Source organism: Eulemur rufifrons, chromosome 13 (assembly GCF_041146395.1).
Source record: "Eulemur rufifrons isolate Redbay chromosome 13, OSU_ERuf_1, whole genome shotgun sequence".
Classification (NCBI taxonomy): Eukaryota; Metazoa; Chordata; class Mammalia; order Primates; family Lemuridae; genus Eulemur; species Eulemur rufifrons.
Window position 1 is genome coordinate 3,231,632 of NC_090995.1, and position 27,288 is coordinate 3,258,919.

The 27,288-nt window shown below is 47.5% G+C and overlaps 1 protein-coding gene across 1 annotated transcript; it reads left to right on the top strand.

Moving 5' to 3' along the window:
* The first annotated feature begins 6,211 nt into the window (after window positions 1–6,211).
* On the top strand, window positions 6,212–11,584 carry C13H4orf54 (chromosome 13 C4orf54 homolog). The gene has a single exon (XM_069485457.1). It carries the CDS (start codon window positions 6,212–6,214, stop codon window positions 11,582–11,584), a length of 5,373 nt encoding a protein of 1,790 aa, XP_069341558.1.
* Window positions 11,585–27,288: the final 15,704 nt, after the last annotated feature.

Consider the following 27,288-nt stretch of genomic DNA (forward strand, 5'->3'; position numbering starts at 1 on the left):
ACATTCATTTTTCGTATCTATTCATTTTTTTCTTTTTCGATGGTGATTAACAAACTGACCTCTAAGGAAGTTTCACCATTTTTCTTCTCACCCAAAATCTGGGTGAGAAGACAAACACAAAAAAATAGTAGTAAATGTCAGCAGAAGAGACAATTTATTACAAAGCACACATTTACAAAAACAATGTTAGTCTGCTATTTATACTTCCATAATATTTTCCATGCTAATATATTAATAATGATATGTTCACTTAAATGGGTGTTATTGTCATCATTTTTGAAATGGAATCATATTCATATGTTTTATTCTTCAATTTTCTTGTCATGGAAGTCTTTTCAAGATGAGATCATCAGTGTCTGTTCATTTGAATTAATGATGCGCAATGTTCCCATAGCATGTATACCCTGTAATCAATCAGTCCTTCCTCTACCGATTGATATTTATGTGGTTTCCAATTTTTTGTTATCATACTACACTATAATAAACCTGCCTGTGCACATCACATTAAATCCTCATGTTCTTACTTTGTATGATACACAGAAATGGTTATAATGTTTTCTGAAAAGTCACTGTAATTTGCATCTTAGCACTTGAGGTTTGTGAAGATTTGAATGTGAGATTTAAAGCAAGGAAAGACATAAGATCTTAAACAATTTTCAAATTATTCCAAATATTTATAGGAAATAGAAACCTAAAAAATAAAATATTGAGATTAATATATTTTTACAGGCTCATGTTGGAAACTGCTGAAGTCCGAAGTCAGACATGTAGGGAGAAAGAATATTTTCCAAAGTAAACAAATGCAGCAACATGGTTTTAGCCTCCAAAAATGCAGTATCAAGAATGAAAGGGCCAAAAAAAAAAAAAGAAAAGAAAGAAAGAAAAGAGGCCGGGCGCGGTGGCTCACGCCTGTAATCCTAGCACTCTGGGAGGCCGAGGCGGGTGGATCACTCAAGGTCAGGAGTTCAAGACCAGCCTGAGCAAGAGCGAGACCCCATCTCTACTAAAAATAGAAAGAAATTACATGGACAACTAAAAATATATATATAGAAAAATTAGCCGGGCATAGTGGCTCATGCCTGTAGTCCCAGCTACTCGGGAGGCTGAGGCAGGAGGATCGCTTGAGCCGAGGAGTTTGAGGTTGCTGTGAGCTAGGCTGACACCACGGCACTCACTCTAGCCTGGGCAACAGAGTGAGACTCTGTCTCAAAAAAAAAAAAAAGAAAAGAAAAGAAAAATCTTCCTAAAATCACAGCAGTAAGTCGTTTATGTGATTCTGCAAACAGGCAGCTGAGCTGGCAGGTTAATTCAATTCTGTTTCAGCACCAACCTGGAAAAACTTACAGTAACTCGTTAAAGCCTAATGAGGCATCTTTTCTGTCCTGCTCTACCAGACTGGGGAGGCGCCCCCGGCAGCTCCCTCTCTGGGCCCCACGTCATGTGCGCCGGGGTAGCAGATGGGGGTCTTGGGTAGGGGACCAACGTTTAGAGTTAGGCTCTTCGAAGTGGTCGGCGTTATATAGAGAAAGATTCGATTGTCATGTCGCTGTCTCACTTTGAGGCTGCTATGGGAGGGATAATTTTCTTTTATCCAGTAAGATCTGAAACACAACAAAACCTTCACTACTCCCTTAGGAGAAAGCCAGATGGAAACTGTCACCTGGGATAAGAAGCCAGGTGCCAGGAGGAAGAAGAGGGGGAGCGGGAGTGAGCAAAGGAAGGGCAAATGCCTCACGGACCATTGGACCATTCCCAGGAGAGAAGGAGAGCGACACCAGAGAGGAGCGACCCTGACACACAGCCCGAGTCAAGGGGAAAAGCAACCAGCCTTTTCCTAACACCTTCGTTGGCCTCTGTGTGCAGCTTGCGTGGCTGTTAGTAAGGTTTTATTTCGGGTGGTGAACTGTTCCTTCCTGTCCTTCCAAGTTCGCAGGGCATAGCTAAGGGGCTGCATCTGCAACGTGCGTGGCGTGACTCCACAGTAACGTGCTCTTCTTCGCACAGAAGATAGAGCCACTTGCTCACCCTCGTAGTTCATGCTGTTTTTCTGCACACAGGGATAGTTTTACGCTAATCCTGCCGCTCCGTTTCCTTGGACTCCATGGTGACCAACTGGTCCTGTGTGCAAGCAGCTGGTTGAGGCTGTGGGACAGCTCGCTGGCCAGCAGTGACATGACCCTGTGACCTCCACCTCCCAGACAGAATGCTCGATCATCCCCCGAGCGTGGGCTCCAGTCACTCCGAACTGGGCTCCAACCAGGGCTCCAGCATTCAGGAATTATGCAAAGTCACGCAGGGCCTGTAGTGTCTTCACTCAGCCTCCATTTGTTTAATCTATAAAATGGGAATCATAACTGTTCTCTCATGTTTGAGAGGACGGATGAGCAAAAGTATGTAAAGCATTTAACTCCATAACTAAATAACTGATGCTCTTTGACACCCTCAGCCAAAAAGATACTTTGTGCATTTCCATCAGATGCAACTCTTACGTGTGCCTGCCTGGGCCAGGAAGAGGAACAGCTGGCCCCGCTCTGGGCGTTGAGCAGTGGCCAGTAGAAAGGCCTCCGGCACATCAGCGTGTGCGGACAGCTGTGAAGTGTCTACGGAAAGCTTCACGCAAAACTTACGGTAATCAGAGAATACCCCTCGCCCATCACAGCCCTGAGAATCCTGAGAATGTCTGTGTTTTGTGATTCCTTTGTCTGTCTTCTATTAATAGCTTGGGACTGAGTTGAACCTCTCTCTTTATTTCTGGTCTAGTGGTCTACCTTTGGTAAACTGTTCTTCCTTTCCAATGACATGTTTATTCAGCATCTTATGCTGCTGTCAGAAACCTAAATATAATCATACCCTTTTACCAACTGGTGGATAGCCTGGCCTTCCTTCTGTTACGTACTATCATCTCACAAGGCTTTCAGGGAATGCAAAGAAACTTTCTCTGGAGGGACAAAAATGATGACACTGAGTCATTTCCTTTGTTACTCTTCGAATTCCCATATAAAGTTATCAACTGAGTATAGCTTGTCTGCTCTAGCAAGCGGGCCCGCTTAACACGGTTTAATGTGGTGATGTTAGTCACTGTTCATTGCTCAAGAGTTGAGATCAGGTAGGCACTCACTGAGTTCATCTGTAAAAAAAAATAAAATGACTGTAGTCCTGTTAAGGAATAAAAGGCTATAGTTATCAAATGACTGCAAGTTATTTCAACAGAATTGAGAGCATCTATTTTCATAGCAATGTATACTGCCCCAGAACTCTCCAAATGCCCGAGGGTGAGCAGCTTGGGGTTCTTAAGCATCTTCCTTTAGCCTGCAGTTGGTCATTGTTTTTCCATGTATGAGTTTTCTTAATTTTTCTTTTGAGCCTGTCCTATTCCAGATTTTTGGCTGTTTTGATTTTTAAAGAGAATTTGTGGTTCAAATGAAACCTGACTGTTTGGAAATTCACTTTATCTAGAAAAGATTCTTCAATTTTTTTTTTTTCCTACACTGCCATTCGTCTAGATAGAAAGCAGTAAAGAAGCCACACAGACACTCCAAAGGTAAGTATCTCTTTCAGAACAATCTGCTCTTTTTGCCTCTCGGGGAGGTCCGGCTGGGGCTGTGCTTTCTGGAGGACTCTGGAGGTAGATTTTCAGAACTCTGTGTATTAAGCAATTATGTTTTAATCTGCACCCAGGGCATGTGACCTTCCAACTTTGCAGTTTGCCAACTGCAGGGAGAAACTCTGCTGAGTCGTCATGACAGACAGGGCCATATGAAAAGTGCTGGAAAGATTTCTCTTTAGGCTATAATTGCCGTGATGGGCAGAAACTCCGCCTTCTGTTCGGCTGCGGAGAGCGTATGCCTCACAGCGCTGGAGGTGGCATTCGGGGGTGACTGTCCAAGGCACGGTCAGCCTCAAAGCAAAATTAAAACGGGGCACTGAAAATACTCTGCTTGCCTGGAGGAGCCAACTATATTTTATTTCATTTTATTTATAGGATCATGATCCTTAACCCCTGAGTACAAGATGTGTGCATAGGTTGATTAGATCAAAATAAAACAAAAAAACACAGTGACAGGGTTTATTTGTGCTCATTCAGATAAAACGAAACTTCCCAGCGCATAAGTTGCTCCCTTCTAGTTGAGAATCTGGGCGCCCTGTAGAGTATTTGAACGTGGAAGTCACCAAGACTGTGTATTAATATCATAACACTTGTGGTCCAAGCTCTGGAGCCAGACTGCCTGGGTTTGAATTCTGCCTCCTAATTTCTTAACATCTCTGCACCTCACCTTTCCCATCTATCAAATCAGAACAATAATTCTACCTAATTCATCAAATTGTTATGAGGATTAAATAAATTAATATACACACATTAAAAAGGGTTTCAAGTAGTCCTTGGCACATAGTAAATCTATATGTCTTAGTTGTGATTATTATTATTATTATTATTAAGGATCTAAGATTTTCGTGCCAGTAAACCTAGTTCTCCATAATCAAAAAGTTGATAGCACATTTAGCAAATTCTCCTTCTCTCCTTCTGGTTCTTTTGTTCTCTTCCTGTCTTTTGTTTCTTTCCTTTTCCTTTTCTCTTTTAGCCTCTTCACCTAGAGCTCTGGCTTTATAGCCACACTGTGATTCTCGATAGTTCCAGTCCTTCTTTTTTTTTGGAGACAGAGTCTTGCTCTGTTGCCCTGGCTAGAGTGCCGTGGCGTCAGCCTAGCTCACAGCAACCTCCAACCCCTGGGCTCAAGCGATCCTTCCAATCCTTCTTTAAGTTGGGTTTTTCACGGCAGTGGTGTGGGCAGAAGGGAACTGCCATGGGCTCCCTTCTGTTCAGGGCTGTGCTGTCCACGTCCCCAGTCTGAGAAGGTAGATGACCCGGTTGCCAGGGGCTCCCACTCCATACCTATCCACACGCCTGTTCAGAGGAAGGAACATTTTTCTATGTGGGGGTGGCATTCATGTTGGAGAGGGATGGTTGACGATGTTATTTTTGTTCCCCACAAATGTGGATGTTTAAAATAGTGCTTTATTCAATCGGCGTAAGTGACACATAGACTATGTATAGTGGTGGAACCGGGCCTGGCAGGTGATCAAGGCCAGATCTCACCAAAATCAGGAGTCGTTCTTCACTGATAGCACCCGGGGAATCTGCACTGAGGATGGCCGGCGAGGCCCCCTATCTTGGGTCACCCGGCAAATTTTCCTGCACAACTACTGAATTATCTGGAATGGATGTCCCTCCGAGCTAGCGAACTGGGCTTCTGGCCTCGTTTCCTTGGGGCATGCCAGGGGTCACATTTCCTCTCTGGACCTCCCTCCAAGCCGCACTGTACTCCTGCCGGGTAAGTGTGTTCCTTGTTCTTTCCGTTTTTTGACTCTGTGCCCTGCGGGGCCTGGAATTCAGCCAGTGAAACTGAATCAGGAGGCTGCAGTCAGGCTATATTTAATTGGGGGTTTATTGTCGTCCACGGTTTTACAAGTTCAGGGAACTTTTTTGAGATTGATCAGGTATTTGTAGGGATTTGAAATCGTAGCAATTTTGGCTCCATGTGCTCCTTTTTAGTGACTATAATGAAAAGTTTATTTAAAGTGTTAAGTTTTAGGTCCTGGAAAACTGCCCTTTTATACTTTTAGTCGACACAGTAAAGATTCTAGAAGGCATTCTTCCTATTTTGGAAAAAAAAAAAAAAAACAACCATATTTCATAGAGTGTATCTTTGGGGAAAGAGGGATGGAATAGTCTAATCCTATGAAAAGTTTTATTACCCAAACTCCTCTGATTTGGCTCTCCAAAGGAAAAGAAATGCATAGATTTTTGCGGCAAATATAAAGCTACCATATATGTACAAGGGAGATGTTGAAATATTTCCGGAATGTCCTTAGTTGATTTGAAATGCAGTGCAAAATTTGAATTTCAAGAACAAGGAAAAACAAACCCATTTAATCAGAGACTTGAGACTGAAAGATGGCAGCGAGGACGGAATAATTTCGTACTTGCTAGACGTCTCTATAATAGATCACATAGAACATTTGGTTGATTTGAATGAGAACCCACAAGCCTCCTCCACCCCCAACCTTCTCTTTTCATCTCTTTAGAGCTTCTTCCTACCCTCGAGTGCGATTGCGGTATGGCCAGGGAACCGACACTAAAAATATTTCTGGAATGACGTGACCCTCTCTCGCCCCATCCAGGGAAGGGACCAGACTTCACGAGAAACGGCACATGCTTTCCTTTCATTTCTGGGAGTCCCAGGGTCGACCTACAGATGCTGCTCCTTCCGTGGCCGATGGCATTCAGGCTTGTCACTGCCGACGCTGCCGGGCAAACAACTGGACAGGACAGCTCAGCTGCGGGACGCTGGCCGCAGTCTCGGCCAGAGCAGCAGCCCCTCAGCCACCGACCCCCTCTGCCGCCGCCCCAGCCAGGCGCCGTCCCACGTCCCTCGGGCTCGCTGCCTCCCCGACACAGGGGCTGAAGACCTGGGAGGTGGTGGCAGCCGTGACAGCGGTGCCTACAGCCTTAGGGCCAGCCCACGCACGTGGGACCCTGCTTCGGGCAACTCTGCAGCCCCTCTGGGGCCACAGAGGGACCCGGGACATCCCCAGCGCTCACCACTGCCTCTTCCTGTCGCTGAAACCCGGGAGAGGGCTCAGAATGGAAGCCGCCACCCCTGAGCGGAATGCGCAGGCCAGCCTGGTGGAGGTGGAAGACGGGGCGACCAGAGCTCCGGACAGCCCGGAGCCCCCGCAGCAGCTGCGGCCGCTGCCCGAGCCTGCAGCCTCCTCCCAGCCAGACGCGAAGTATGCGGAGATGCGCGCTTCAGCTGGAGTCCAGGGGGCGAGTCCCGGGACCGTGAAACTCACCCCGGGGCCCTGCCCGGGGGATCAGAGGGCCCCTGGGAGCCCAAAGGACAAAGCCCAAGAGGAACCGAGCAGCCGAGAGTGCAAGGCTCCAACCCCCCAGAAGAACCCTGCCTCCTCCGAACCCTCCAGATGCCAGCTCTCTGCCACTGATGAGGGTGGCAACTTCTCATCTTCCTCATCCTCCTCCCCAGTGGACAAAGAAGAAGAGGATGGTGGCCTTTCCAAAATGGAGGATTCCACCGCATCGGCTGGGGCTCTGGCCACTTCCTCTTCATCCTTAGGCTTTGAGAGCGAGAGCGAAGGTTGCCAGCCCAGGGGAGGAGAAGGAGGGAAGAGATCAGGAGTGGGGGGAGGGGGAGGAGGGGAAGGAGAGGGCACAGAGTGCAGGGACATTATTGCCAAGTCCCAGGGCAGCAGGGACCCCCCCAAAGAACAAGAGGCTCACTACATCACCACCCATGAGATCCAGCTGAGTGAGGTGGAACAGGACATGGATTTCGACGTGGGGCTGGCCTCCCGCTGGGATTTCGAGGACAACAACGTGATCTACTCGTTCGTGGACTATGCTTCCTTCGGTGGCAGCGATGAGACCCCAGGGGACGTCACCACCCTGACCGAAGAGGATGACGACAACAGCTGCTACCTCAGCACCACTCCCAGCACCAACGCCACCCGGACACCCAGCCCCACCAGCAGCGACGTGGCCCGCCCCGACGCAGACCGCAGTGGTCGCGACACCAGCAGCACCGAAGTGGGCAGCGGCCCCTCTGACGACGGCCCCACGCCCCCACCCACTGCGCCTGGCACGGCCCTCCTGAGCGAGCCCGAGTCCCCGGGGGCAGCTTCAGGGACAGCCGCCGCCGCGAGCAGCTGCGGGAGTGCAGCAGGCCAGATCCTCCTATCAATCAAACCGACTTCCCGGGCTATAAATGAGCCTAGCAACGTGCGTGCAAAGCAAAACATTATTTACGCTGCCAAGCATGAAGGCGACATGAGCCTCCGCGTCTCTACAGCTGCTGAACACAATTCAAGTTCGCTGAAGCAAACCCCGGCTGCAGCCGTGGCTCAGGACCATGCAAAGAAATTCATCGCCGTCCCTGCTCGCCTGCACACCCGGTGCGGGGCCATCCGGGCCAAGGAGCTCGTGGACTACTCCAGCGGGGCCTCCAGCGCCGTGAGCGAGCTGGACGACGCGGACAAAGAGGTGCGTAACCTGACCTCCCGGGCCTTCCGCAGCCTCGCCTACCCCTACTTTGAGGCCCTGAACATCAGCTCCCGGGAGTCCTCCGCCACGCTCTCCGAAGTGGGCTTTGGGCGCTGGTCGACCTTCCTGGACCTAAAATGCGGGGGCGTGGGCGCCCGGGTGGAGCAGGGCCTGCTCAGGGGCAGCGCGGCCTCGGTGGCTGCGGGGCTGAGGAAGGGTGGCGGGGCCAGGCCCGGGGCAGACCAGCTCTACATCCAGGCCAAGAAGTCCCAGACCAAGGCCTTGGAGTTTGTGGTCAGCAAAGTCGAGGGGGAGATCAAACACGTGGAGACACCCCTGTGTTTCCAGAAGCAGGTGCAGACGGGCGCCCGTGTCGTCACCCTCCTCGAGCCCCTGAACCTACGCAGTGACAGCAAAGCCAGCTCCGCCACCGGGCCTTGCAGGGCCACCAAAGTCTCCAGCAAGGGGCCGGGGTCTGTGTACACGGACGACGGCTCAGAGGCCTCCGAGGGCAGCAAGCCCGCCTCCCGCGCCGACGGCCCCCAGAAGAAGTCCAGGTTCGCTTCCAGTCTGCTCAAAAATGTCATCTCCAAGAAGATGCAGCGGGAGCACGAGTTCAAAATGGAGAGGGGAGAGGTCACCGATACGTCCCAGCGCAACCTGCCCGGCGCCCCCAGGGACGCCGAGGGCCCCGCCGGGGCGGAGAGGCCGCGGGAGCGCGGGCTGCAGCGACAGAGCTCCCGCCACTCGGACGCGGGCTCGGAGTGCGTGGTGGCCAGCGCGGCGGATGCGGGCGGGGACGGGTCTCGGTCCCCCGTGTTCAAAGCCAGCACTCCGCGGGAGGGCAGCGCGGGCTCCGGCCGGAGTTTCGCCGAGGGACACACGGAAGTGTGTGAAATCAAAAAGAGCGCCTCGGAGACGGTCAAGGGCATCTTCCTGCGCAGCCAGAACAGCGCGTTCCGCTCCTGGAAGGAGAAGGAGGCGGAGAAGCGCGAAGAGCACGCGGCCGTCGGGAAGCTGAAGCTCCCCAAAGGGGGCGACTGGAGGGCGGACCTCGGGGAGATCTCTGCCAGCAAGTCGACCATCATGTCTCGCCTGTTTGTCCCCAACATCCAGCAGACGCCCAGAGACAAGCAGCCGGGGAAGCAGGCCACCAAATACCCTGCTGCCCAGGCCACGTCCACGGCCGTGATCAGGCCCAAGGCCCCCGAGATCAAGATCCGGCTGGGCAGTGTGCAGCAGCCAAGCTCGGACTTCAACATTGCCAAGCTGCTCACGCCCAAGCTGGCCGGTGGCAGCGCCTCCAACCTCTTCAAGACCGTTGAGGACAACAGCAGGGCACAGCAGAAACTCTTCCGCGGGGACAACCTGGAAAAAGTGCCCCATTTCCAAGTGAGAGACGTTAGAGACAAGTCCAAGGCTCAAGGCCCTCTGCACCAGGTGAGAGACGTCAGGAAACTAATCAAAGGGTCAGGGGACAGCAGTGACAAGGGCAGTGTTACTCCAGAGCAGGGACTGACAGGGCCCAAACCCCGGCAGCTGGCTGCTGCAGCTGGTGGATCCGGATCCCTGTCCCCGCTGGTGATTACGTGCCAGGCCGTAGTGAACCAGAGGGAGGACAGCACGGACCGAGAGCCAAGGGACAGCATGGGCAAGAACGGCAGCAGCAGCAGCAGCAGCAGCAGCGTCTTGAATCCCTCCTCCCCGGAAGGGACGGTCTTGGTCCACAGGGCATCTGGCAGGCTGCCTGTGGCCACCATTGCCCCCAATAAGCCCGAGCAGGGCTCCTACCTGCCCGTGCTCAAGATCGTCTCCAAGGCCTCTGCCCAGAAGACCCCAGAGAAGCTCAAGGACGAGGAGGTCAAGGAGGAAGGGAAAGCCCCCAAGCCAGCCCGCAATGCCCTGGAGAAGCTGACGGCCGCGGTGAGGTCCATGGAGGAGCTGTACAGCTTCAACAGGAACGAGTGGAAGCGCAAAAGCGATCCTCTGCCCACGATGACGAACAGCCATGTCCTGTCGCTCATTGCCAGCGAGGAGAGGGAAGGGGGTGTAGGTGCTGAGGGAGACCACGACAAGCCGGCCAGACGGCTGGGTGAGGCGGAAGAGCGGGGCGCAGGACACAAAGGTGACACGGGCCCGCGAGGGCCCCCCCTAGAACGTCTGCAGCGGAGAAACTCCAACCCCAGCGCTGAGAGCGTGTCCGCCCGGGCAGCTGCCTTTGAGAACCTGGCCCGGCAGCGGCCGCGGTCTCTCTATATCCCCCCGGTCCACAAGGACGTGGAGCGAACGCAGCCCCTGCAGCCCCTCCCGCCCCTCCCCGGCTCGCGGAACGTGCTCACGGTGAGTGCCAGCAGCACCCAGAAAACGGGGGGCGTCGCCGGCAAGTTCCCACAAGGGCCCTCTCCAGAGAGTCCTTCCGCGGCGGCCAAGGGCATCAAATCGCAGGGACTCCGGTCCCTCAGGATCTCTCCGGCCACCCAGGCACCTCCGGATGAGGTGACCACCAGGAAAAGTGGCGGCGGTTTGGAGAAGAGCAACAGTGACTGTGGCAATTACCTGGCCATCCCCCTTAAAGGAAGCTCCGCTGCAGGGGAGCTGCCGGGCAGGCCTGGGGCTGCGAGGGAGGGCCCCCCCACGTCCTCGGCCGCCACCCTCTGCAGTTTGCCCCCCCTGAGCGCCCGCAGTCAGGTCCCCGGCAGCCCCAAAGGCTCCCAGGTCAGTGGAACCAGCCGGCCAGCTTGGCGCACTAAGCCCGACAACCCCCGGGGGACGGTGGCTGCCCCCACGGGGCCGCAGAGCCCGGAGCATCCCCCCACCGCCATCTACCACCAGCAGCCACTGCCCTTCGCCCTGCAGGGGGCCCAGCCCCAGGTCCTCTGCTTCTCCCCGCCCCGCATGCCTGCCCCGGCACCCGCAGGCCCGGCTGCGGTCCCCACAGACCCCTTCCAGCCGCCACAGCCTCAGCAGACGCAGCGCAAGATGCTCCTGGATGTGACCACCGGCCAGTACTACCTGGTGGACACGCCAGTACAGCCCCTGACCCGGAGACTGTTTGACCCCGAGACGGGGCAGTACGTGGATGTGCCCATGACCTCCCGGCAGCAGGCGGTGGCTCCCATGTCCTTCCCCGTGCCTCCCTTGGCCCTGAGTCCCGGGGCCTACGGCCCCACCTACATGATCTACCCCGGGTTTCTGCCCACGGTGCTGCCCGCCAACGCCCTGCAGCCCACGCCCGCTGCTCACGCTCCCGGGGGCGGCGAGCTCTCCCCCATGGCGCCAGAGGCCCCCAGCAAAGAGGCAGCTGCCACCTTCCCGGAGGCCCCGTACTTCATGGCTTCCGGTCAGTCTCCGGCCTCCTCTTCCTCCTCGGCCCCCGTGGCCACATCGCAGCTCGTGGGGGCCAAGGGCTTTGCCCAGCTGCACGGCAAGCCCGTCATCAGCATCACCTCGCAGCCCCTGGGGCCGCGGCTCATCGCTCCCCCGTCCTTCGACGGCACCACCATGAGCTTCGTGGTGGAGCACAGATGATGAGCGGTCCCCGGAGAGGAGAACGAAGCGGCTGCTGGTGAGTGAATCGTACTTTGATAATCAGGCTTAAGAGAACAAGGACAGTCCTGTTTCTTTGTCCTTTAGGTGGGAGACTTACAGCAGAGGAGGCTGGTTCCAGAAAGGGGCGTTCTGGAACAATAGAACAAACCCCGTCCACTTAGGAAGGAGCTAGTTTTCCTGCCAGATTTCCTCCCGTCCATACTCCTCAGTGCCCACAGCCAGCCCTTCCCTGGACCTTTCCAAATTGCCTGAGTGCCCCCCCCCGGCCCCCCAGAGTGGGAGGCAGGTGACCTGACCCCTCCGCGGTGGGTGGAGGTGACAGGGCAGGCAGACGGCCACCCAGCCCGAGTTCCTGGAGTGAGCCTCGCTCTTTGTTCCTGGCAGCCCCAGCGACAGAGGCACCAACCGTCCTGGGAGATCATTGGAAACCCCTTTAGTCTGGTCCCCAGAAGTAAAGAGAGTCCAAGACAGATGTTTTCTCATTCAGCAGGTTTTCTAGAATCTGCAGAAATGCTTCTTCCCTCTCTTCCTCTGGAAATTGCTTATACAAAGGGACTGGATTTTTTAAACTATTTTTCACTTTTCAGTTGATTGGAACACTTTTTCTTAGGGTGAGTGTCTTTTACACACACACACACGCACACACACACACACACACACGAGTGTGATCTCCAGGAGAGGGGAGATGATGGTGGAGCTGTCGCTTCTCCTTGAATGGGGTTGCTGCGTTTATTCCAGGCTTGTTCAATCACCACGAGGCCCTCATTTTCACATCCGAGTTCTCTTTTTTCGGAAAAGAATCAACTTCCGCACTTATTCCTATGTAAAGGAAAGCAGAGAAAATAGATTCCTGCCACCTAGGTTGATCCAAAGCCACAGGCAGGAGTCCCCGCTGTAAATACAGTCCGTGGAACTTGATAGGAAGAGTGAGCTTGGCTTGTTCAAACCAGGACATTTTAGGTCAAACTTGTAAGACAGGGCAAAGACACCCTCAGATGGGAGTGCAAAGGTGCAGAACAGTGGGGACATACTTGCCCCTCATACTCTTGTTCTCTTCATATTAGTAAAGGTTGAGATCATAAATGCTTCCCAGACTGTCACTTCTTGGTAAGATCATACACTGAACCAAAACAAAGGAGTAGAGGAGAAACCTTACTAATGCTTCTATAATAGAAATAAGCCATTTCTCTCTTCCCTGATTGTTAAAAAGGAACAGAGGAACATTGTTGCTTTGCGCAATAGAAGAGCCATCAATTAGGAATTAGGATCATTGGATTACAAACTTACACAGATTGTCACCAGCTGTGTGACCTGTGGCATGAAAAACTATCATTCATGTGTCGTCTCTAGTGGGGACAATAATATCTATCCCTCAACTTGTAACTGAACTTCAGATGATTTCACAGCATATTGAAAGCTATAAAACCTTTTTCAAATGAGGGGATTGTTACTGTATATTATGACATTTATCCTACTGTAAGACAACGTTAGTCCCTGTCCAAAAATCCTTGGGTCTTTCTCTAAAAATTCAGGGGACAGCGTAAGTCTCATTTCAGCTGCAATCTAGAAATAGATTAGATGATCACAAATAAAGAGGGGAGAGGGGAAAATTAAAGATAAATGATGTATGTTTTGTTTGCTATAGAAAATAAAGAAGACATTCAGTTTGCACGGGAAAGAATTAGAGAACCGGTTTTGCAAAAGGAAGAGGAGATCGTAGGCAAAAGTGTTTTAATTTCCTGGACAGGTGGTGTGTTTACCTAGGGCTATTTTGGGCCGGCTAATCCCGGGAGGCCTTTGTGCAGGCTGTGGAGGTGCAGAAGCAAGGGGAAGGGAGGACAGAGAGGAGGAGGGAGGACGGGGGCACACACTTGCTCAGCGCCCGCTTAGCAGCTGCCTTTGGCCTTTCTCCTGCCTGGTCAGTCTAGAGAGATTAGACTTGGAGTCGTTTCCATCAGGCACAGATAGACATCAGAGTTTTTAGTATTTGAGACTAGAATAGTGATTTTGGAAAACGTGTCCCTTTTCGAAAGCTCAGCCTTTATTTTGGTAAACAGTCTTGAAGATAGAAAAAATATAGACAGATAGGCAAAAGCTGGTTTCTTGATTTAAGAATAGTCTTAAATAGGAACTAAATGTTAGCTTTGTGGGTACAGGCAAAAACTGACTTAGCTAAACTCACATAATGAATTAAAGTCCTTCAAAATTTATCTTCCTGAAAGTTCTATACCACTTTCCAAAGAAAAGTCAGATAGATTTTTTAAAAGGTACGTAGCAGCTCTTTTCCTTGTGTGCAAAGTTTCGTAAACACTGAAGACATTTCAAAAAACCAACGGATGCTCATTTGAAGGGTCAGTATGAGAGGTGGCTTCAGTTCGATTTTTCCTTTGCAAACGAGGCTTAATGGCAGAGATTTGTGTTTTGGAAGTGGGGTAGGATTGTATGTCTCCCTTTCAACTGAGAGGTGGCGTAAATGAGTTGATTCAACCACAATATTTCACAGAGAAGGAAACTGGGATTTAGAAAGCAATGGTTTTGCTGTGATCCCCAGAAAGGGAGAGAGCAAGGACCTGCGGAGCTGGCTCTGAAGTCCTGGCCACACCATGTTCTGTGCAGACCTCTCTTTATATTCCTTAGTAGGATGTGTGGCGCGAAGGGAGTATGGCAGAGGAGGTATAATGGGCTCTGCACTGGCAAGGACACCTGGGATCCGCTCCCTGGTGACATCTGACCATTAACCATGTATGTGTCCATTTGCCTCTCTGAACATTTGTAAAATGAATGCTTGAACCAACTGCTCTAATTCTCTCATCCATTCAACAAACATGAATTATATGCTTACGCTCTACCAGCCACTGTGTGGCCTGTGGTGCAGCCACAGGCCCCCGTGGGACCCACGACAGTCCCACAAGCCAGGAGCCTGCACCCCCCACCCCCCAGGAGGAGACAGACCTGTCCAGACACCACTGCACAGCCAGTGTTCAAGAACCGTCGTAACCTTTAAGATTCCTTCCGGCTCAAATAATAAGCATTTCATCATCTATTTTTAGCACCACGTTGCAACAGAGAGCTGTACTCTTTTCCTCCCTGTATATATTTAAGCACAATCTGATTATTCTATTCTGATTATTCTATTATGAATTTTCCTTTATTTATTTTTGATTTTATAGGAGGATTTTTCTCACTTCTCTTCGTCTTGTGGTCAATACTCCAGTATTTCTCAAACTTTTTCATGCCACGACCCATCAAAAAAGATAATCGATACTATTGTTTATGTGATTATTATTTGGTGAGGCCAGTGCACGTTGTGACAAATAGACGAGGCTGTTCACCACGGGGCACCCGGTAGTGCAAAGGCCAGACGGCCACAGCAGTGACCCCGTTGCAATGCTAGGCACACCAGCTGCAAAACTTCACCACTTTCTCTCTCTCTCTTTTTTTTGTTAGGTTTTTTTTTTTTTTTTTTTTTTGTCTGTCTAGTTCGGTTTTGAAAATCTCTTCTCTACAGGATCTTTGTCAACTTTTTGATGCGATTATTTTTGTTTTAGTTTTCTGTCGTTTGAGGCACGTGGCTGTATGTTTCCTTCCCCAACATTCATTTTCATGCTTTCTCCTGCCCACCCACTTAGATGTTATATTTTTGTTTTACAATTATAATTCAGACTGGATACTGAATGCCATTTACAAAAGCATAAAGGTAAAATAAATATGGGTTATTAATTAGAAAACCTTTAGTCGGCACCACGCCTGTTCGTGGTGGGCACCAGCGTGAGAGTATTGCAGGTACGTTGTTTGGCTGGAATGTCCTTTTTCCTTCTGGAAGACTTCGTTTCTGCATTTCTCAGTGTGCTTCGTGTTGCTCCTACATTGTTGGTCTTTCTTTTCTCTCCTCAGAGGTATTTCTACCCCCGCCCCTCCAATAAAGCCCCACACACCAGCAACTGCAGTAGAAAGAGAAAGGGCTGAATTCAGGGAGAGCTATTTTTCTAGAGTGTTCTAAGGGGGCCCTAGACCAGTACTTAGGGCATCAAACCCTGTCCCCTTGCATTAAAATTGCAAGAGGAAATTGGGGCTCCAAGAGGCCAAGTGACCCTTCCTGAGTCACAGTTTCCCTTCAGGGCAGAGCTGGGACTGAGAACCTAAATGCCGGGGTCCTGTGTGGCCCAGGCTGGACAGTGGCTGTTCATAGTCATTTCTTCCTGCTAGTTCTGCTTCTCTCTTTCACGCTGAGGCCACTTTTCTTTGATGGTCTCACTTGCCGGTGCCTGTCTCACCAGGCCCCATTTTTTCCCTTGCCATTTGAGGATGCATTTTCTGTTCTTTGCAATGTTTTTTTTTTTTTTCCATTTATTCTTCATTGTGGTTTCTCACTACCCATTCAACTCGATTTAATTCAGTGCACCCCCCTTGCTCCCTCCCTCCTCCTCATTTCTTTTGGAGTCTGTTTTGATCACAGGCTGGACAGCTTAAAGGGCAGGCCTGGGTGGGTGCTGCCAGCCCCCTCACCTGAACGTTCTCAAAGCTTTGTGCAGCCCGGGCAAGCCGTCAGAGGGATGGCAATCTGGCTGCTCTCCCTGTCTTCTGCCAACGCAGGCCAAGTAGCTGGGCTGCAGGCTGCAAGCTCGACATTTCGGTTTCAGCTCACTCTGTCATTCCTTATCTGAATCAATTCGTTTATTTCTATTCCCCCTGCCCAACTTGGTTGCCGCTTCCTTCCCCAATTCCTACATAGCTGCTGTTGTATTTTATTGTCTTTTTTGCTTTTTCTTTTCTCCCTTTCCCTTTTATTGGATTGTAGCTTTCCTCTACCTTACCATTATGTGCCGTTCTCTCCAGTGAATTCTATGGCCTGTATATTTTCTTCCCTTCCCTCTCTAAAATTAATAAAAAATGAAAAAAGGAATAGCTAATGCATATTTAGCATTTAGTATACACCAACACTTAACATTATGCCATTGGATTCTTAAAACAAGTAGGTGCTATTTTTAATCCCTATTTGACAGAGGGAAAAATAACTTGTCCCAGGCCAGCAGCTACTGAAGTCCAGTGGCCCCTGCCCTTGTACATGACCCCCTGTTCATCCACTTCTCTTACTCTCTGCCTTCTGGTCTGGGTGCCATCGTGAACTGTCCCCCTTCCCTTATGTGTCCTTTGTGTCAGGTCTTTCTTGCTACCCACTTCTCCAAAATCTTCCAGCCGTTGCATTTTGCTTCTGGTCACATCAGGCTGGTAAAGGATCAATTATATGAAACATTAATGTCCTCCTGGAGGGGAGGGAGAGGACAGAGATGGAGTCTGGCTGACTTATTTTTATAACTTCAAGTTCATTCAAGGGAAGATAAGAGTCTTATCCGAGAGGAAACAGAATTTCCTAGCCATTTCACTGCTGTGGTGGGGTGTGTGTGTGTGTGTGTGTGTGTGTGTGTGTGAGTTGTGGGTTTAGGGGAACGACAGGGAAAGGGAACAAGTTAAGAAGCTAATCCTGAATCTGGCCATGTCTGGCATTTACTAAGCCGCTACGTACGTTTTTCTTTTGATTAAAAAAATTAGCTTTCTTTAGAACATCTTATGCCCCCAAAAGAAAGTTGAGCCAGTTTCAGAACTGCTAGGGGCTGTGGCTCCTGGTGGCAGGTGATGCTTTGTGTGTGCAAGGAGGGAAGACGGGCGAGGTGCAGGGGAGAGCAGGACGCCCTGCGATGCCAGCGGGTAAAAGCGTCTCAGCTGAAGGGGAGCCGCGTGGCTGTCCCTAAAGCCCAGTACAGGTGACTTGAAGTCAGGCAGCCCCGACTCAGAGTTGACCACTGTCTGACACTGGTCTAGGCAAGCCACTTGCTCTTGCTGACACTGTGTCCTCATCTGTAAAACAGAGACATCTTTCAGGAAAATGGTGACCATTACAAAACACACAGCACACAGTAGTTGGCACCTGGTAAACATTCGGTCTCCCTTGGAGATTGGACCTTCCTAGATTCCTCAGAATCCCCTGATCGTCTCAGGCCTCTCATCAGAGAAGAAAATCAGCCCTAACCTGTGCGGACTCCCAGGGCAGTGTCTGGCACCTACGCCCGGGATTGGCCTGTGTTTTCCCAAACTGGAGGCAGCGCCCACAGCCCCGCCGTCCCCTCTGAGCTGGCTGGCTGACCCTCAGGGCAGGCCAGTTGGCTGGAAGCCAGGGTGCTCTAGTATCCCCCAAGGCCTTCTAGAATGTTATACAACTCTGGACAGAGCTTGCCAGCGGCGTGTGGTGACTTTGCTCCCTGTCTGGGCAGAGGCCTGCGTGGGGAAAGGGAAAATCTGCCCTGGCTTCCCTCCCGAGCTCTGTCATGTGTTCTGGTCCCCAAATCCTAGGACGTCATCCAGCCAAACTCCCTGGAGACACAGTGCAGTCACCCCCGTCCTCTTGACTGATCCTTCACGATCCATCCTGTGGTGCAATCTCTCCCTCTCTCTCTCTCTTTCTTTCTTTCTCCCCACCCTGTCTTCTCACTCTGCACGAGGAGTCTTTGCAAACCTTGCCTTATGACAGGATTCAGCCAGAGTGGTTGTCAAATCCCTGGATCCATGTTGAAATTATTCTTGTTAGTCTCCTATTTTCTTGTTCTCTTCTTACAATTAAGTTTTCTCTTCCTGTTGCTGCTCTGTATGTCCTAAAATAGAAAATCTTAAATTTAGCAAATGAGAGGTCTCCAAACCCACAATAGTCCTGAAGTTCATTTATCCCTCAACATAACATACAAAACAATAAAATAAACGTGAAGTATATCCATGTGAGCTATAAAACCATATTATTCTTATAGGCTTCTTCTGTCTTAAACATATATTTCAATAGGTGTGTTTCTAGATGATAGAATTTAAATATGCCTTGCCTCACTACTCTGATTTCATATAATTGGTTAGGTAGCTGTTAATACATACTTCTTGGAGGTTATTTTTCATATAAGTCTTCTTAATGCCTAACAAATATTAACTGTAGCCTACTATATTTATGTCTTCATAATATTATGCTCAAGTATCAACTCCCAAATGTAAAACAAAAGTTCTTTAGGCAAAGTTCTAGTATATCTACTATATACTATTGCTATCTAGAGATGGAAAGAAATGACTCATTTTTTGTAAGCTTTTGGACATGTCAATGCTGTCTTAGAATGGATTTAGCTAAGTTATAGGTTCTAACCAGTATATCTCATTTTAAACAAAATGCACAATGTGAAATTTTGCATAATTTAGGCAGTGATCATTTGCTTTACAAGAATTCTCAGTGTAGCGTTTACTCATTTAATTTGATTACTAACTCATGCTGAATTGCAAATGTTTCCATTTAAATATCACTTCTTCATGCTGATTTTAGGAACGTATCTGTTATAGTGTTTTATCTCTGCTATGAATGATTTCAGTGAAGCTAAACATTTAACTCCAAAACCATTTTTGAATAGTTGATTAGATTTAATTAAGGTTCCACTCTGGGCATTGCTTAGAGTCATGTAATGTTTAGTAGGTTCAGAAACACATTTGTCAAACATATTTGAAAACACGAACTCCATCATTAATATTGACTTTAGCCAAATAGTTAAATAAAATATATTTTGACATTTTTCTTGCCTCTTTAAAAGTGAGATTTGCTTTTAGAACTAACAGTCTTTTCTTTGACTATGTTTTTTTTATAGGAGCAAGACAAGATGGACTATTCTCCTTCAACCTGAAAGTTGCATTGTAATAGCACTAAGAATTCATCTGAAAAACTTCTTCCACATGTGTTATTCTTAATTTTTGCTTCTTACAAACCAAGAGTGTAAGTTTCTCTATTTTCCTGAACAACCCTCTTGAGGCAGTTTCTGTTATTTTAATTTTACCAAGTTGATTGAATGGTTGCATTTTTCCCTTGTAAAACTATTTCTTTTATACTTTAATACAGGATATAAGCTTTCTATTCACGTCCTTCCCTCCTGCACTTGTGACTAAGCGAACAGTCCCTTTGTTCACATGGTTCAGTCAAAACATACAACAGAATGGGATTTGTTCTGTTGCAAACCAAGCCAGCAACTCCATAATTTGGATCACAGATCTCCTTATAGGTTCCTACACTATATCAAGAAAAGCTCACAGAGTTGTAGCACATATTTCTGTTTTAAATATGATGGTTCTGCTCCTTGAATCATATACCAGCCAGATCTAGTTTTTCTCTTGGTTGTTCTCTATGTGTTCTTTGATTTGGTTTGGCATGATGTGATTGTGAAATCACAAACGTGATTGTGAGAAACAGTGGTTTTTAACATTTGTACTTTGTTTTATTTTTCCCATCTGTGCAATGTCATGACATTATTTGTTGCCTTAAAGTAGAATGGCTTAAAGTATGGGAGAGCCAGTGATTGCTTTTACAATTGAGTTCTTAGTCTCAAAAAGGTATAAAATATCTATTTCCCTTTAAGAATCTACCCTTGGTTGTGAGTGTAAAGCATTTTTCTTTTCTTGAATGTTTCCCCCATAGTTGCATAGATTGTTTGGAGTCTAAAGAGTGACCTGTTGGGGGACAGAGAATAGACTGTGACTTTGATTCGGTGACTCTGATTCCCTCCAACCCTAGACCAGCCATCCCAAAAGAAGCAACCTCAAATTACAGCACTTGCTTCTTCTGAGGCAGGTTTTAAGAGATGCTGAGAATCCAAATCATGGAATCTTTCATCAACATCCGGTTGTAACCCAATTCTGAAGGCTATTTGAGTGAGTGTTCACAGTTGATTGAACAGTAAATATTTAGCTTGTTATAATTAATAAGTATGTCAATATATACTCGGCAAAGGTTACATTGAAATATTAATATTTCTTAACTACTTTTTAAAGGAATAATCTGAAAGTTCTCCCAGGCTTTTAAACAAATCTCCTTTTTATTTACTTATTTGCTAAAGTATTTTGATCATTTTTAAAGAGCCTTATTTTAATTTTAATGACCATGGATATTTGGTTTGTGCTTAAAATGGCTTCTTGGAGCCACCAAATTTCATGCTACTCATGACGGAAGGTGTGTGTAAAAAATGATAAGATGATTTTTGTATGATTTGTATCTTATTATTTTGTGTCGTGATTCTCATCTCAGTTAGACTCTTTTTAGAAAAAAATTCAACTTCATTTTCAGGGCCTTCCTTAAAAGGATCTTACTCTAAAAAAAAAGAAGAAGTTTTCTTGGGTAAAGGGAAAGGTTTGAGGCAGAAATAGTCAGCTTTGGTCCCAATTCGATTGCTCATTAGGCCACTGAGCTACAAAATGAAGCTCTAGCCTTTATGAGACATGAAATATGAAACACAGTATCTGTATAAAAACAGATGTCTTTGTGCCATATTCAGGAAAATGGTTGTTCGTGTCTTTATCAGAGAGATCTTCTTACCCAGGTAAATCAATCGATCCACCCAGAACTTAATTTCTCACCACCAGGGAATAAATCTTACAGCGTCAGCACTTCCTCATGCTCAGGAGAGACTGGCTGAGTTTGAGGTCACTTAATATTAAAACAAGAAAGTGGAATCCATTTCAAAGATCTCAAACTTTTAATACTGAAAGTAGCACCATGAAAGTATGTGAACACACCTGGTGAAACATACATGCAATTTAGGTGGATAGTACCCAAGCTGGTAAGACTGGTGCAAAACCACGTGTGACTTTTAGGAAAGCCCAGTGGCCACGTTGAGTAGTCACTGCTTGCCAGCTCTTCAAAAGGAGATCCCTCTTTCCCCCTAGTTTGGGGGCTCATAAACTGTTTATCAGTACTTATCCGCAGCAGATCTGAGCTTTAAATTCTCACATTGAGGGAAACGAGGACAGAAACCAGGAAAGAAAGGAGAACTTATTTGCTGATTCTGTCCAAGAGGCTGCGCCCTCGGGGAAGTTGCCAAGGACATAGTGAATGTCCACGTGGTCACAAATGTAACTTTAAAATAATGTTCTATGAATGCCGCATTATTTATTACTGATTTTATGGTTCACCAAACCGCATGAAGCTGCTAGGCCATTTACTACCTCAAGTGACAGGGAAAGGACATTTTCGCAGGCACGAGGTCAACCTCAAGCCCCATTTTCCCTGTTTTGTCATTTCCTGGGGTTGTGTGGGTATTTAAATGAAGTGATGCACCCTTCCTTTTCAACCAGAGTGGAATCAGACAAGAGTCTATGAAGCCTTCTGACCCCTAAAACTATTACCCTAGCAATGTCCCTTTAGCTACTGAACTACCCTTTTATGCTTTATGTCTGTGGTCCCCAATCCCCGGGCCGCTGACAGGTACCAGTCCGTGGCCAGTTAGGAACCGGGCCGCACGGCAGGAGGTGAGCGAAGCTTCATCTGTATTTACAGCCGCTCCCAATCGCTCACCGTCCCTCCCCCCAATCAGTGGAAAAACTGTCTTCCACGAAACCGGTCCCTGGTGCCAAAAGTGTTGGGGACCGCTGCTTTATGTACATAAAATCATTAATAAAGCATTTCCTAAACAGTTCCTTGAGCTTGAACCTAAGCAGAATTGCAGACTCTGGTGTTTGCGATTTCCTCGCAGGGTTACCTGTGGCTCAGTTGTCCAGAAGAACCACAGGGCGTTGTGTGCAGAGATCTTAACCCATATCTTCTTTTGCCTTCTTGGTAAAACGTCATGTTTGAAATATGCCCCATTTGAACTGTTTCCAGAAAACTGAACACATTTGTAACCAGTATGAAAATTTAATTCACCAGGATGTATTTTTTTGAAAGCACTCACTGAAATTGCCCTCAGGATTAAAGGGAGGCCCAGGCATGCAAGGAATGATTGAGCTTATAGACTCTCTACGTGGCAGTTTATCACTGAGTAAATAAGCTAAAACAAATTACACTTTGACATCTTTATGATAAATGTCAACTATTAACATGCATTTCAAATTCCTCTTCCTATCGCTAGGAAATATATGGTGATATAAATTCTTTTTTCTTGTTTTCAGATTTGACGTTATCATCCTTGCCTCTTAAAAAGATATATTTTGTTTTCATACTTCATAGAAATCAAAGTCTGTGTTTGCTGCAAATGGAATGCTCATGCTATCTGAAATAGTATTAATACTTTGGACTGCAGGACAGTGTTGATTCCTAAGTAGAGTGACTATAATCTCATGATAAGTATGTATATGTGCGTGGGAAAACACATTCAATGATAGTCTTTGTGTTTAACAACTATCATGGTATACATTTTCTTATGTGGTGCTTGAGGAGTTTCATTCTACAGTTTACAAGGTGTAGGTTTGCACCCCAAATTCTCAGGGTATACTATTTTACCCAAATACTTGAAAGAAAAAGGTGCCCTGTATTTTATCAGTACTGTTGAAGGGAAATATTGTGTGTAAGTTTGTTTGAGAAAACTACTTATAAAAATCAAATTTATGAAATATGTTATGCTTTTACATAATTTCTAAGGAGAAATATATATAGATAAGGTATATATTTGCAAGAGACTACTTATATATTCTTAACTAATTTCTGGGTCCTAAGTAGACCTCACAGGTGCATAATATCATTAATAAAGCATGTAGCACTCGCTAATTGGTGCCTTGAGCTTGAATCTAATCAGAATTGCAGACTCTGGTCCTCTGGAGAAGTGTGTCCATCTGCGGCGCATGTGAGTACAAAGCTCGGGGGAAGATTCTGGAAATTGGACTCCTGTGTATGCCCCATGTCTCAGAAGAGAACTGAACATTCACAGCAACATTTGTAAGCTGTTCACTTTTAGTGTTTCAAGTTGCAACTAGAGCATATTATTATTCCTGTGTAATTCATAATGGTGCGGAATAAAACACACACACATCCGATTTGATTTCTTTTTCTTTTTTTAAGTTTCAGAATTGCTTTTTACAAGCTTGTGTGACTGGCAAAAAGTCCTTCCCAGGGCTTCCTAAATTACCTACCACACCTGTCTCCATAGCAGGTGATCTTTTCTCTTTCTCCCCCCTTTGAAGATGTGCATTTCTGTATTTACATATAAGTCATACTATTGTGTAGTAAAGACCGCGGTGGTTGAAAAGAATGTGAAGACTGTAGAAGTTATGTTCGGACTGAGGAGAGTAAATAGCGTGATAAATAGTGAAGGACATTGGATCTTGACTATGAAAAAAGCCGGTGGCAAATGGAAAGAATGTGGAATTTTAAATGGCACTCCATGTAGAAATCTTGTTTGGAAAGTTCCTATCTGAGATCTGGTGTGATTCAATTATAGAATGCAGTGTGAGCTTGGCCAAGGGGACTTTGAATCCAGCCCAACAGCTCTGAGAATTGCATTTTCAGTGTATTGCATATGGAAAACGCTACTTAGACAAGGATTCTGCGAGACTAGGCCTACTTGCCTTAAATTGCCAGCATTTGTAAATGATTGTGCAATCTTGTGTAATGGTCTTTTATTTTGACTGTTTTGAAAAAAAAAATGTTTTGTTTTGTTTTGTTTTTCCAGTAAAAGTAACTACAAAGAAAAAAATGCATTGTTTGTCTTTATTTGAACTCAAAAAAAAAAAAAAACAAGCTTTGGATATTTTCATTTTCTTCTAGCTTAAATCCCTCACTTAACTGAAATATTAACATTATAGATTTTTCCCTGTACCCAGAGTGTTTCACCTGGCCAACCTGCACGGAGTCTGACCCAAGCTTGCCTTATTATGTAGCACAGTGAGGAGCACCTACCAAGGTGTGTCACGCTTCACTGACACCAAAAGGCAACATAGACCTCCTGGTCTCAGTGGTCCCTGAGGGCCCACACTGAGCCTCAGGAAAGTAATATCCTCTCAAAACTACATATCAGAGGCACACATTTTGGAAACCTACTGCACAATGAGGACCAATGCTGCAACACGTCCCTTAAATCAACCACTAGTCAATTGAAGTCACTGTAAACCTTAAGATGAAGGCCCCAAAACACTTGAATCCATAAATTCTTTGTCCACAAAGAAGGACATCCAGGATCCCTCGTGTATGTCCAGGGGCTGGGGGATCTAGAGCAGGAAAGGAAATCAAGGGCAGTTCCAGGCCTCCGATGTTCCTGAGTCACTTCCGGCTTCCGGCTCTTGTTGCCAATGAGTTCTCAAGCTACATTCTCCCCCTTTTTTTCCCTTGCACATTGAGTCCTTGTTTTTCTCTGCACTGCCTTGCCCTGCCAGCCTTCACTGGGCAGCTCACCCACCCCACCCTGTATTCCAGTCGAGTATTCTCAGACTCAGGTTCCATGTGTACGGCAGGATTTGGCCAAAGGTTTAGGGTGACCCGATGGGGATTAGCAGGTGCTTCACCACATGGCAGGCAGCCGCCTTAGCAAACACCTTAAACCTGAACCACTGATGTTCCTGTTCTCACATAGCCCACGCCATCTTTGCACGAGACAATTCTCACTGGTTGTTGAGTGAATTTTTGCTTCATCATCTCCCTCCTTTCACTCTCTGCTCCTCTGCTCCCTAGCTGGAGGCTCCCCATCCTCCAATTTCCTGTCATTTCTTGCTATATCAAAGCAATTTAACCACCAAATGAAGCCCTACTTATGCAGACCCACTGCACTACGTCCAGAAGACACACCTCATGATGGAACGTACTCATTGTTCTAGGTAGTTATAAAATAAGGTACTCCAAAACTTAGTGGCTTAAAAGCAATCATTTGTTTTTAACTATAACTAAAAAGCTAAACAACAAAAATCATTTGTTTAGCCCATGAATCTGCAATGTGGGCAGGGTTTGGCATGGAAGGCTTGCCTCTGCTTCACACAGCAGCAGTCCAGGGACTAGAGAATCTCCTTCCAGGATGGCCCACTCGCATGACTGTCACGCTGATGCCAGCTGTCAGCTGAGCTCAACTGGGCCCAAGAGCAAAGGGCCTCTTCCTTTGGGCTTTTCACTGCTTGGGCTTCCTCAAAACATGGCGGCTGGATTCCAATGGTGAGCATCCCAAAAGACAGGAGGCAGACACTGCCGGTTTCTTAAGGTTTATTTCAGAAACTGACACAGCATCACTTTGACCACGACTATTTGACAAACAATCACAGAACCCAGATTCAATGGACAGGAACATAAATCCCACCTCTCAATGGGTAGAGCTCCAGAGAATTTGGGGACATGTTTGAAAATCACCATACTCATTAAGGAGTTTTTAAAAACAGATACTTCTAAAAAAATGAATTCTGAAGTCAGTTCTTAGATCAGCGTAGGTTCAGTCTAGAAAAAAAATCTGGACTGAGAATAGTCTGTACGAGGTTTGGTGGGCATGCTTTGGTGGGCATGCTTTTTTGTGCGTGGGGCAATATGGTGGAGTCTGGTAGGGCAGAAATCACTGTTGTACTTCTGATGTGGAGAGAATCCATTTTCTTCAGGAAAGAATGAATGCCTACTGTATGCTCTGGTTCATGGAGAGGCTGGGATTTCAGTAAGCCTTTCAATATGGCGAGAATGGCTGACATGCTGGTGAAGCTCTCTGGTCTGACCCTGGCCAAAGGCAGGAAGATTTAAAGAGGAAACTGACTAACACACCCTCAAAGAAGAAGTTCATGTTAACGACCCAGCACAGGGCGGGCAGGGGAGCAAAGAGGGCTGGGTGTGAACAGAACCAGAAAATCCAGGACAATGGCAAGAGACTGAAAGTGAAGAAACTGTTTAGTTGGGATGGCGGAAGGGGCCCTAGTGGAGGGCTATGAGGGGAGGCAGACGGGGAGAAGTAGCAGTTCAAAGCCATTTGATAGGAGGTTCATCCAACAGAGATGGTGTCAAAAGATGGCGAAAATCATAGCTACAATTAAGATTTTTTTCTGCCCCTTGAAGTTGTAACCTCGTCAAACTGATCATCCCTTGAGTAGAGTCTTCCCTGAAGGCTTGTATACCTCCCGTACTACTGAATGGAGAGTAAGAACAGGTTTATTCAAGTCAGAGATAGCTGGGTTCAAACCCACTTCTACCCCTCGCAGGGAGGTGCTGACCGACAGTGGCTGCAGAGTCCCCATCAGAAGACCATGCGGTTCCCAGCAGACGTCTTTGCAGACGTAAAGCCCTGCCTGGATGTCGACATTGGTAACAGTGGAGTGGTTGAAACCAGACGACTGCGAGTGAGATTTAAAGTTATTTTTCTGGCTGCAATATCTTACTTAACATTTCCAAATGCGGAACGCCACTCTATCCCTCTTACATTTCTACCTCATTGAGCTAAACAGGAGCTACTGTTTGTCCTGTGCTTCTGGTTTCTTACTTCTCTGGAGTGTGTCAGAGCTACTGGGGACTGTCTGTTCTCCACTGGGGGGGCAGAGAGTTGACTCAGCAGCCAGGTAGGCGGATGGGAAGCAGCAAACACTGACGTTCAGGGCTCCGCAGCCCTCACAGTTAAGTAAATGATTAGTTTGCATTTCACAGAGGCAGCTGTGATTTGTCACACGTCACACGGCTGAGATCCCCTTAGCCCACTACACCTTCAGCCTGGTGCCCCAGCCCCACCTGCTTTCCCTGTGCATCAGTGTCTTCATGGCACGCCAATGCCACCGCCCACCACGCCCACCCACCCCTCAGTTGTTGGTTTTTGCCTTCCTTTCCAGTAACTTAATAATGAGGGTGCCAGCCCAGAGCCTTGTAAAAATTTGGGTCACAGCTGTGTATGTGTCCAGGCTCAGAAAGTGGCAGGAACAGAGAAATATGGTGTTTGAAGTCAAGAACGACAAAGGAATTCAGT